The sequence below is a fragment of the Schistocerca serialis genome, chromosome 2, assembly GCF_023864345.2.
Source record: "Schistocerca serialis cubense isolate TAMUIC-IGC-003099 chromosome 2, iqSchSeri2.2, whole genome shotgun sequence".
Lineage (NCBI taxonomy): Eukaryota > Metazoa > Arthropoda > Insecta > Orthoptera > Acrididae > Schistocerca > Schistocerca serialis.
In genome coordinates this window covers 1,045,526,121-1,045,538,976 of record NC_064639.1, presented here as the reverse complement: position 1 = coordinate 1,045,538,976, position 12,856 = coordinate 1,045,526,121, and the positions used below count along the sequence as shown (strand labels likewise).

The 12,856-nt window shown below is 38.0% G+C and overlaps 1 protein-coding gene across 1 annotated transcript in view; it reads left to right on the top strand.

The window, feature by feature from the left end:
• The window catches only part of LOC126458478 (serpin B6-like), a 332,205-nt gene that overhangs the window by 270,403 nt on the left and 48,946 nt on the right, over positions 1-12,856 (top strand). The window contains exons 6-7 of the mRNA XM_050095571.1: positions 431-616; positions 11,281-11,425. Of these exons, the coding sequence (XP_049951528.1) occupies positions 431-616; positions 11,281-11,425 (331 nt within the window). The remainder of the gene's footprint in view (positions 1-430; positions 617-11,280; positions 11,426-12,856) is intronic.

The following is a 12,856-nucleotide window of genomic DNA, read 5'->3' as shown; positions in this document are numbered from 1 at the left end:
CAAGTTTTGTTGTTTTAGGACACTGAAAAACTTATCTTAATTTCTGATAAACTGGTTACAGTGACCACTTAGGGACATAATTACCAAATAATTGTAATCTACAGAACCTTTCCGTTGCTTTTGTTTATAACAGTGTCATAAGAGTAATATTGAACAAAATTAAATGGTGATGGATTCTATTTAATAATAAATAGTCTGGAGGATCTTATATAGGTTATGCAGTCTTCTCCTTCGATTACATAGGCACATATTCACTGCTATGGACGTGACTTACTAATCATTAGATTTGATGACCATTTGTAAGACAAAAACAAAAAATGGGAAAACTGATTATTCTACATAATTATTTTGAAAATTCCTATTGAATTTACAATAATAAGTATTCTTATTATTGTTATCATTATTATTATTGTTATTGTTGTTATTATAGGGGGGGCAGTTGAGCATGGTGATACTCTTGCCAAAGAAGAATAATGGTCTTAAGAAATTAGAAGCAAAGCTTGCATCTTTGAATCTAGCTGATATTCTGGACGAAATGTATGAAGTTAAAGTGGAGGTCTACTTACCAAAATTCAAACTGGAACACAAAATAGACCTGAGAGATACTTTGGAGAAAGTGAGTAAAAATGCATTTTTTTCTTTTAGTTTTTTCTGTTTTCCTAAGTGAAAGTCATTCACATAAAGATTTGATATTTGCATATTAAATTTTCCATTTACCGGTATTTAAAAAATATTACTTGTGGAGGAAAAGTAATTTTGTGTTTACAGTTATAAACATTTAATGTTACTGCACTGCAATAAAATATTACCTTTTGTAAAGTGAACACCTTCAGGAGCTCTGTAGGAAGACTGTCACCATCTGAATAGTTTTACATTGCACAGTGATCAGTCTTCTTCATTTTTTTCTTTATTGTTTTATTCATCTCTGATGTGATTACCAAAATTTGTATGGTTATTTATTCATTCCAGTATTATATTATATAGGAAAATGAACGACATCTGTCTTACTTCATTTACATGTTTTTAAAATAGTTAAAATCTTTTACAAATTCATTGCAACTAAAATGTAACATAAAACTTGATTATGTACAATATTTTTGGTTTCTGCTCCAGTTGTAAGAATACGTAAATTATTGGTTGAATCCATTCTTGAGTAAGCAACGTAAACTTGCCCAGTAGAGAACATGGTGATCTTGAATCAGCTCACAGTACTTAATAGACTGCCCTCATAATATGTTGCATGTGATGCAGAGCACACAATAATCAATATAATTATTTCTTAAAGCTAAAACTGTAACTCATTACAATGAGTACTATCCATACTATAAAGTCTGTTTCAATATCTCCCTTCTGTATTATGATTGTTGCTTCAATGAAATTGCCCAGTTGCCTGAATTTGAATATAGCAGAATTTTTTTCCATTGAACTGTGATATGAAAGTCATTGTGACCATCATGAATTGGTTAGCAAGTCTGGAAACTAGGGATTTAACTCCAGTATTGCTTCTCTCTCTCTCTCTCTCTCTCTCCCTCTCTCTCTCTCTCTCTCTCTCTCTCTCTCTCACACACACACACACACACACACACACACACACTTCCCTTAAGACAAAATGCCACCCTTTTCCAAACAACCTCATTTCTATAGGAGAAATGTGATCAGGACTAGAAGGCCTAGCAAACTAACAAATTTGGAATCTGGCACTAATTTCAGTCATTTTGATTATTTTTACATGTTACTCCCTTCATATCACTAGTTCAACAGTAGTGGTTAAATATCATTGGGATTGTCATGAATGAGCCAATGACTCCAAATGCAGGGGATACAATATTTAAAAAATAATTTATTATTTTCCCATACCACCACATTCACACCACTGTTCATCTGGTGTCCATGGAATCTGCAAACTCAAATGATTTTGTGGTTTATCATCACTTAATCACTGTGTTCTTTGATTTACAGAAAGCAAATTACAGTACTTGGCGTTGTTACTCTACTTTGATAATAAATTGTTAAGAGTGAACACCAGCTGAAACCAACATTATTGTAAATCTGGCAATATCCAGTTCATCAATGGTAACTTACGGCTCCTAGGATTCTGGAAATATAGGTCATGCAGAACCCAACTAAAATTTTTGTCACATGACATAATGAAAGCTTTGGATCAAGGCAGTCAGGTAGATGTAGTATTTCTTGATTTCCAGTATTTAACTCACTATGAAATCTACACTTATTGTGCAAAGTATGACCATATTGTGTACCAAGTGAAATTTGTGACTGAATTGAGGATTTTATGGTGGGGAGGATGCAGCAGGTTATCTTGGATGGAGAGTCATCATCAGGTGTAGGATTAATTTCAGATGTCCAAGGGATCTATGTTGGAACCCTTGTTGTTCATGTTGTATATTAATGATCCTGTGAACAACATTAATAGAGACCTCAGACTTTTTGAAGTTGATGCACTTAAGTGTAAGGAAGCACTATCTGAAAGAAGCTGCATAAATTTTTAGTCAGATCTTGGAACAATATTAGTAAAGGATAGTTGCTTCTCACCATATAGCAGAGATGCTGAGTCGTAGATAGGCACAGAAAAAGACTGTCACAAAAAGAGCTTCCTGACAACAAGGCCTTTGCCAGAAATAGACAACAGACACACACACACACACACACACACACACACACACACACACACACACACACATGACCATAGTCTCTGGCAGATGAAGCCAGACTATGAGCAGCAGCACATGGTGAGAGAGGCAGCCAAGTGGGATTAGGAGGACATTGGGATGTGGAGGGGGAGGGATGGCAGAGTGGGATGGGGGACGGTGAGTGCTGGTAGTGGGAGCATGCAGGAACAAGGTGGAGAGAGGGTAACGCAGCTAGGTGCAGTCAGGAGGTTAAACGGAGGGCAAGGGAGAGAGGGCGGGTAGCAGAAAAGAAGAGAACCAGTCTTTGTTCTCCCATCTCTCAGACTGTTTGTATCTAACATTTGGCAGTCTCTTCAGAACATTACAGTAGAACTCTCATGTATTTCTCTGACCACATGGAATAAATTCATTGTGGATAATTCCATGAATTAAAATAAAAAAGCTACCATATACTTGCTGTTTCTGCAAACTTGGCATGCTTTTCTGGTGCTGTGGAAAGAGTGGTGTCTCCCATTGTGAAATCTGTTGTTTTGTTGCAGGTTAATAACTATACACCCAAAGTCCATGGACTGGATAACTATGGACAGAACATCTGGGCTACCTTCAACTGTTGTTTACAATTTAGTGCACATCTGAAAGTTGCATTTCATCTCACATACAATTCATCAGCCATAATTCGTTGACATCCCCTAGATGAAAGTCCAATGGTTTCACAAACATCATGGATTTCCTGTCTTCTGTGCTTCTGGAACACTTCATACACTTTAACAATCATTTCCAGAGTTGTACATGATGACAGCTTGACAAATACTTGTCATCCTCCACAGACTCCCAGCCATCTTTAAATCACTTAATCTACACAAATGTTCTTGGCTGGCTCAAACTTTGCTCACCAAAACCTCCCTTAGCTTTAGGTGGGTTTCAGCTGCAGTTTTGTGGAACTTGAAGCAAAACTTAATACAGGTAGTTTGTTCCTTCAAAACACACATTGTGAAATTTGAAGATATAGTAGAAAATGGCATAAATAAATCAACAACACCATTCACACTGAACCACTGACGGTGAAGCCATACATCAGACTGGCACTTGCAGAACTAGCACTCCTGAAAGAAAGGAGTGCTGGTTCTGCAAGGTTCGCAGGAGAGCTTCTGTAAAGTTTGGAAGGTAGGAGACGAGATACTGGCAGAAGTAAAGCTGTGAGGACCAGGCATGAGTCATGCTTCACTAGCTCAGATGGTAGAGCACTTTCCCGCGAAAGGCAAAGGTCCCGAGTTCGAGTCTTCGTCAGGCACACAGTTTTAATCTGCGAGGAAGTTTCTTGACAAACGTATGGTTTTAGAGGCACATTTCACTAGGGGGAAGATAGAGACCACCTACAGGAAAATTAAAGAGACCTTTGGGGAAAAGAGAAGCAGCTGCATGAATATCAAGAACTTAGATGGTAAACCAGTCCTAAACAATGAATGAAAAGGTCAATAGTGGAAGGAGTATATAGAGGATTTATACAAGGGAGACGAACTTGAAGGCAATATTATAGAAAGGGAAGTGAACATAGAGGAAATGAGGTGGGACATATGATACTGTGGGAAGAATTTGACAGAGTTCTGAAATATCTGAGTCAAAACAAAGCACAAGGGTAGACGATATTCCATCAGAACTACTGACAGCTTTGGGAGAGCCAGTTATGACAAAACTCTTCCCTCTGGTGTGCAAGATGAATGAGACAGGTGAAATACCCTCATATTTCAAGAAGAATGTAGTAATTCCAATTTCAAAGAAAGCAGTTGCTGAAAGGTGTGAAAATTATTGAATTGTCAGCTTAATAAGTCATCATTGCAAAATACTAACATGAATTCTTTACAGAAGTATGGGAAAACTGGTGTATGCCATCCTCAGGGAAGACCAGTTTGGATTCCAGAAATGTATAGAAATATGCAAGGCAATACTGACCCTGCAACCTATGTTAGAAAATAGGTTAAGGCAAGACAAATCTATGTTTTCAGTATTTGTAGACTTTGAGAACACTTTTGACAATGTGGACTGGAATACTCTCTCTAAAATTCTGAAGGTAACAGGTGTATAACAGAGTGAGTAAAAGGCTACTTACCACTTATACAGAAACCAAATTGTAGTTATAAGAGTCGAGGGGTATGGAAAGGAAGCAGTGGTTGAGAAGGGAGAGAGACAGTACTGTAGCATATCTCTGATGTTGTTCAATCTGTACACTGAAGAAGCAGTAAAGGAAACAAAAGAAAAATTTAGGGTAGTTATTAAAATTCAGGGAGAAGAAATAAAAACTTTAAGGTCTTCTGATGACATAGTAATTCTGTCAGAGACAACAAAGGACATTGCAGGGCAGTTCAACAGAATGGACCGGTCTTGAAAGGAAAATATAAGATGAACATTAACAAAAGCAGAGCAAGTATTATCTAATGTAGTTGAATTAAATGAGGGGATGCTATGAGATTAGGAAATGAGACACTTAAAGTAGTAGATAAATTTTGCTGTTTGCTCAGCAAAATAACTGATGTTGGCAGAGGTAGAGAGGATCTAAAATGTAGACTTTCAATGGCAAGGAAACCATTTCTGAAAAAGAACGATTTGTTAACATTGCATATAGATTTAAATGTTAAGAAGTCTTTTCTGAAGGTATTTGTATGGAGTGTTGCCATGTATGGAAGTGAAACATATACAGTATAAAGTTTAGACAAAAAGAGAATAGAAGCTTTCAAAATGTGGTGCTACAGAAGAATGCTGGAGATTAAATTGGTTGATCATGTAACTAATGAAGAGGCACTGAATAGAATTCAGGAGATAACAAATTTAGGGCACAGCTTTATCAAAAGAATGGATCAGTTGGTAGGACACATTCTGAGACATCAAGGGATCACCAATTTAGTTTTGGAAGGAACTGTGGGGGGGGCAAAACTCATAGAAGGAGACCAAGAGATGAATACAGTACGCAGACTCAGAAGGATGTGGTTTGCATTAGTTATTTGGAGATGAAGAGGCTCACACAGGATACAGTAGCATGGAGAGCTGCATCAAATCAGTGTTTGGACTGCAGACCACAGCAGCAGCAACACAGATACTTAATATTGCTCTTAGTCCACAGCAACACAGTTTCACATACTTATGATTATGTCCAGATAAATAGAAACCATAGTCTGTGATGATGACACTGACATGAGACAATCATGCATTTAAAATCATGCAGTCAAGGAAGTAATAGTTAACATTACTAACAAGCTTGGCCAGCTAAACTTTTGCTTCACCTGAATTTAAACTAGACAGTGTATACTACATCAAGATGTATTTCACTATATCAGATTTATTTGAGCGAAAATCCAGTAATTTTCTTGTCTCTCATTAAACTGACAGTGTACTTCATTCTGTAAGATTATTTACACAACTTGGATTACTTGAAAATGAACTCTTCATAAACCATACTATAGCTGCTGACACTGTTATTTTTTCATAGCAATGCAAACACAACACTAAACTCCACAAACACTGATTACAATCATCTAGGTATTACTTGCATGCACTTATTACTTCATACCAGGTCAGAGGAAGGCAACAGAAACCACTTCCTCAGTGACTTTTCCAAATGATTCCTGCTTTGTTACCAATATTCTTAGACTTAGCATGGAACCAAAGCTGACTAGGATGGCATACATACAAGGAGTGGTCATAAAGTTTTGATTATCCCTTCAGAAAAATCAATATGCTATGGGTTTTAATCCTTCTCTGCATATTCCCCTTAAGTGCAACACATTTTTTCCAAATCCTGGATGACTGGGGGATCCTTGATTGTTAATGTTTGTATTTTGGGTATTCAGTAAAAATTCCACCTCAAAAATCACCTCACTGTCATTCAGGAAATGTTTGCTATTCAGTGGTAAAGGCGAAGTGACTTGGTGCCTTATCAGGTGAATATGAGAGATGAACCAAGATTTGATAGCTTAAAGAAGCAGCATGTGTACCTCACTGTCATTCAGGAAATGTTTGCTATTCAGTGGTAAAGGCAAAGTGACTTGGTGCCTTATCAGGTGAATATGAGAGATGAACCAAGATTTGATAGCTTAAAGAAGCAGCATGTGTACCTGTGCACTGTGCAGAATGACCTAGGCTGACCTAGGCTGATGTTGTGGAGCGAAAACACTACCTTGGACAGTTCCCAGCAATGGTTCATCTTGACATCCTCCCTTCATCTTGTCAGGAGATTTGCATGCTCCTTTGATTATTTGTCTCTTGTGAGCATAATCTGTTAGCACAACGCTATAGAAGTTCCTTGTCCAATGACAGTTGAGTCCTCACCTTATTTGGTGGAGGTTAATCCACGTGTTTCCACTGGTTGCTTTGCTCCTTTGTTCCAGGGTCATAGTGATGCACACAGCACTTGTCTTCGGTGATTATTTAGCTAAAGAAGGCTGTATTGACTTAAAACAGATGCAATATTTCAACTGCTTCCTCAGTCCAGCAGGCTCTCTGAACAGGTGTCAACAGTTGTGAAACCCAGTGGACAGCAAGCTTTGTAATGTTCAAAATATTGTGTAAGATGTTGAAAATAGATCAAAGACATTTTCACTTTTTTCACTGTCACCTTGATTGTGACATGTTGTTCTTGAGCACCAGGGCCTCTAATTCTCTTGCAGTACTTGGTTTTCACAAAGAGATGTTCTACCACTTGGTTTGTAGCCATTCTAATTTGTTTGACGTGATACATTTTTGCCTTACATTTCCGACAATTCTACATGGATTCTTGCAGAATTCCCCTTCAAATGCAGAAAACAAATTATCAGATGACACTCCAATTTATCAATGGACTGCATCAATATTTTTATTTATTTATTTATTTATTTATTTTGTTTTGGCTTCTCTAATGGCATGTTGCAGATTCAGTTTGCACCAGGACTGTAAACACGTATATGCATACTAACAAAAAATTAATTATGTGACTTTCATTTCTAGGTGGCAATTAAAATCTTATGAGTATCCCCCTAAATTCTGTTTTCAAATTCTCTGACATAACTTTCTTGACTAAAGCAGATTTTCCAGAATGTGTATAGAAGAACCCATTGTTCCCTTATTCCCATGTGGAACACTGTCTGTGCACATTCTCAAAGATTATGTTGGGCATGTAAAGGTGCAGATTGGTAAACTAATTATACCTGGGATAAGCATTATAAATAAAAATATTTGTTTTATATTTTGCTTTCAATCACTTTTATACAGGGTGACTGAGCTGCTCCTAGCAGTGTCATCTTACACAGCCCTAATGTTACATCTGTCCTTCAGACATCATGCACAAGATTTTCACGTTCTCTCCCTTGCTATTAGTCCTACATAAAAAATGAGTTGGACGTTCTCCCTGGAGACCACAATTTTTTGTGGCACTCTCTCCTACCACTGTTCAAAAATTTCCGAGTGCGTGAACTATTTCTGATATCTGACAATTTTTCATCTCTATGGATTTTTCTAATATTCACCAATTTTTGGTCTCAATTGATGTAGCCATTATGCTACAAGCATAGTTGATTGTTTCATTAATATTATTAATTTAGCATGAACATGAGGATAATGGAAGAAAACCGACTTTTGTAAACCTTTTGCTAAAGCTAATTAAGTTGACAGTTCGATCCAAACATAATCCTTACAACACAGTACTTTGGAACCAGAAGGCCTGACAAATACAACAACATAACTTTTTGTATTTGCTGTTAAAATTCACAAAATTGTGTGGTAAAATTTACACAAATGTCTGTTTTAAAATTTGTAGGTTGCTGACTATGCCCGTGGTGTAATACAACCAGACAATTAAGACCAAGAAAGGTTGAATTCAGAAAATAATTCATGCAGTTGGAAATTTTTGTATATTTGTGCCATGAACAGCATACCAAGAATCCTGACTGGTGGGGGCTGAGTGTGGAAGTCCCCAGTGTGTTTGAAGGTCACTTTTGTATGTTTTTCTTGAATAACTCAAAAATAGTGGCCTCTAGCAACAATGTATCCCAATACAATACAATACAATACTTCACACAGTAAACTGTATTTGAATACTGGCAACATGTTTATTCTTAAATTCAGTATTTTGAAAGAACTACTAAATCCTTCCCAACAAGCTCATGTTAGCAATTATGCCAATATTTCCAGTAATTTAGATGTTTGCTGTGATTATTCAATTTTTCCCAGCATACTTCATGATGAAAGAGTTCACGGGTAAACATCTGGGTGTTAGTGTCCAATGGGGACAATATTTCGGCAAGCGACCACGTTGCCATCATCAGGTGAGCTGACGAACTGACCGCCGAGGTGCCGCCTGTGGGCTTTTATCTCCTCGACCCCTCCCCCCCCCCCCCCCCCCCCCTCCAGGTATTCGCAGCAGTCTGTGCCCCGGTGCGCAGCATCCAGCATCCATTCCATTCACGGTTCGCACCCAGGGGCATGTTCTGGCACTGTCTTCATAGTATCTCTGACTGTTCACGAAGCCAGTTCATGGTGGTATGTCTTCTTTCTCCTTTTAATCGGATTCAAATTGAGTTCGCAGCCCTTACTAAGGATGTAACCAATATCTCAAAAATTGATCAGTGGTTCCCATAGTATTTGGACATCTGTGTCAGAACCTTCATCTGGTTATAGTTCATTCTGTGTAATTATGAGATGCAATGTTCAGCAACTGCCAACTTGTTAGGCTGCTGGAGTCTGGTGTGCCATTGATGTTGTTGGCAATGATCATCAATAGTAAGCACTGTTTGACCTATTTAAGTCAAGCCACATTTACAGGGGATCTGGTAGACTCTGGATTTCCATAGTCTGGGATCATCCTTGACATTACCAAGCAGCGCCTGTGTCTTAATTGGTGAGCAGAAGACAGTCTTCGCTTGATGTTTTAGAAGAACTCGACCTATCTTACCAGATAAAGTGCCACAGAATGGAATAAATGCTATATCCCCATCATGCTGGGTTTCCTGTTTCCTCCAGTTGTACAGTCAGTGTGGGACGCAGAGCACTCTGGATTTGCTTCCCTGTGTAGCTGTTTTTCTAGAAAACCAACCTCAAATGTTCAAGTTCCATGGTAACCTGTCTGTTCACCCATGAACTCTTTCCTTATGTGATTGCTATTTACATATTGTTTCCTTTTGTCTAATAGCCATTGCCAAACACATAAAAGGCACTTCATGGTTCCAAAAAAGTAAATCTACCAAAGCCACTATCTTAAGCCTAGCAAAATATCTTATAGTTGATGGAAATACTACAGAAAGAATACATTGCTACTCACCATATAGCGGAGATTCTCAGTCACAGATAGGCACAACAAAAAGACTGTCAAACAAGGAATTTATAGGCCAAAATAAGCACATTTATGTTGACATATAACACAGCACAGTGGCTCATATAGAATGATGTAATTATCGGTCTAAAACAATGATGTTCATGGTGTTCACAAACAGAGAAAATTATATAGATATATTCATAGATGAAACAAGATGGGAAGAGGTAAGTTCTATAAATTTTTTTGGAATTACATTTGATGATAATCTCCAGTGGAGGCAAATTATAGACAATGTCTGCTGTAAATTAAGCACTATTATATTTATTATGAAGTAAATTGCATATTATGCTAACAAATAACTTCTATCTACAATATCCATGGTCTTTTAGACCCATACTTACAGTACTGAATTAATGTTTGGAGAAATTCCAGCAGCAACATAAAAAAATAATTGTTATAGGCTAATTGCTGAAAAAGTCCCTTGGGACCATCTAGAATAAAAAACAAACTGAACATCAGAACTGTCTTTCATAATCTAAAAGTATTGACATTTCCATCTTTTTACAAATACTGAATAATATTTCATACCTCTGCGGCACTATATAAATTCATATAAGATGAGAAATAAAGGCCAGCTGAGAAGTATACCACACAGACCGAGAGCTGCTGGGAAAGGTCCTCAATAGTCAAGTGTGCAACTGCTAAAGCATCTTCCTACAGGTCTAAAGGACAGTATGAGTCAACTGCTAAAGGATTATTAAATGGGAAAAAGAATTTTGTAATGTAGAGGAGTATTTATGTAAAGAATAAGGAATGTCATTATTACATGCATTTATGTAAGGCAATAACTTGAATATATTGTATGTATCATCAGTATGTGTATTTCATAGTGAAAGAGTGTGTAAACAAATTGAAAACTTAAATATGGAGGGAAGAATGTATGCACCATTACTATCATTATTACCAGTTCCATGTTTTAAACTAAAATATGTAGTGTATTTTAGAATATTAGATTAAATTGGCTTGTCCTATGTTATAATTGCACACTCTGTACATTTAATCAATTAGGATCAAATAAAAATTAGTAAATTAATCAATTAAGTTCCAGTAATCATTACTACAATGAGAATATGTTCTTTCACACCATGTTACCCAAACTTTTTGTTGAGTTTATTAACTAATTAATTAGTTCATAATATGAAATAAATTCTAATGAAGGATGTCAGTCATTCTAGTACAGTAATACTGATTTAGTTTATGTGCCCATCATTTTCTTTTTTTCTGTTTTTTTAGAAATGTTATAGAAAACTAGAGCTTCCTAGCTTTAACAATGTTGCTCTTGCTCTGAACTTACAGCTTGGTATGAAGGCTATGTTTGATCCATGTGAAGCAGATCTCACGGGTATAAGTGACTCACAACCTGGCCTTGTTGTTAGCCGCATCTTGCACAAAGCTTTCATAGAAGTAAATGAGGAAGGCACTGAAGCTGCAGCAGCAACTGGTATGTGGATCTCTACATATACACTACTGGCCATTAAAATTGCTACACCATGAAGATGATGTGCTACTGACACAAAATTTAACCGACAGAAAGAAGATGCTGTGGTATGCAAATGATTAGCTTTTCAGAGCATTCACAAAAGGTAGTCGCCGGTGGCAACACCTACAACGTGCTGACATGAGGAAAGTTTTCAACCCTGTTTCTTATACACAAACAGCAATTGACCAGCGTTGCCTGGTGAAATGTTGTTGTGATGCCTCGTGTAAGGAGGAGAAATGCTTACCATCACGTTTCCAACTTTGATAAAAGTTGGATTGTAGCCTATAGTGATTGCGGTTTATAGTATTGTGAAATTGCTGCTTGTGTTGGTCGAGATCCAGTGACTGTTGGCAGAATATGGAATAGGTGGGTTCAGGAGGGTAACATGGAACACCGTGCTGGATCCCAACAGCACCGTATCACTAGCAGTTGAGATGACAGGCATCTTATCCACATGGCTGTAACAGATCGTGCAGCCATGTCTCAATCCCTGGGTCAACAGATGGGGACATTTGCAAGACAACAACCATCTGCATGAACAGTTCATCGATGTTTGCAGCAGCATGGACTATCAGCTCGGAGACCGTGGTTGCGGTTATCCTTGATGCTCATCACAGACAGGGGCGCCTGCTATGGTGTACTCAATGACAAACCTGGACGCACGAATGGCAATACGTCATTTTTTTTGGTTGAATCCAGGTTCTGTTTACAGCATCATGATGGTTGTATCCGTGTTTGGTGACATCGCAGTGAACGCACATTGGAAGCGTGTATTCATCATCGCCATACTGGCGTATCACCCGGCGTGATGGTATGGGGTGCCATTGATTACACGTCTCGGTCACCTCTTGTTCACATTGACGGCACTTTGAACAGTGGACATTACATTTCAGATGTGTTACGACCCGTGGCTCTACCCTTCATTTGATCCCTACGAAACCTTACATTTCAGCAGGATAATGGACGACCAGATGTTGCAAGTGCTGTATGGGCCTTTCTGGATACAGAAAATGTTCGACTGCTGCCCTGGCCAGAACATTCTCCAGATCTCTCACCAATTGAAAATATCTGGTCAATTGTGGCCGAGCAACTGGCTCATCACAATACGCCAGTCACTACTCTTGATGAACTGTGGTATTGTGTTGAAGCTGCATGGGCAGCTGTACCTGTACACGCCATCCAAGCTGTGTTTGACTCAATGCCTAGGTGTATCAAGGCCGTTAATACGGCCAGAGGTGGTTGTTCCGGGTACTGATTTCTCAGGATCTATGCACCCAAATTGCGTGAATATGGAGTCACATGTCAGTTCTAGTGTAATATATTTGTCCAATGAATACCTGTTTATCATCTGCATTTCTTCTTGGTGTAGCAATTTTAATGGCCAGTGGTGTA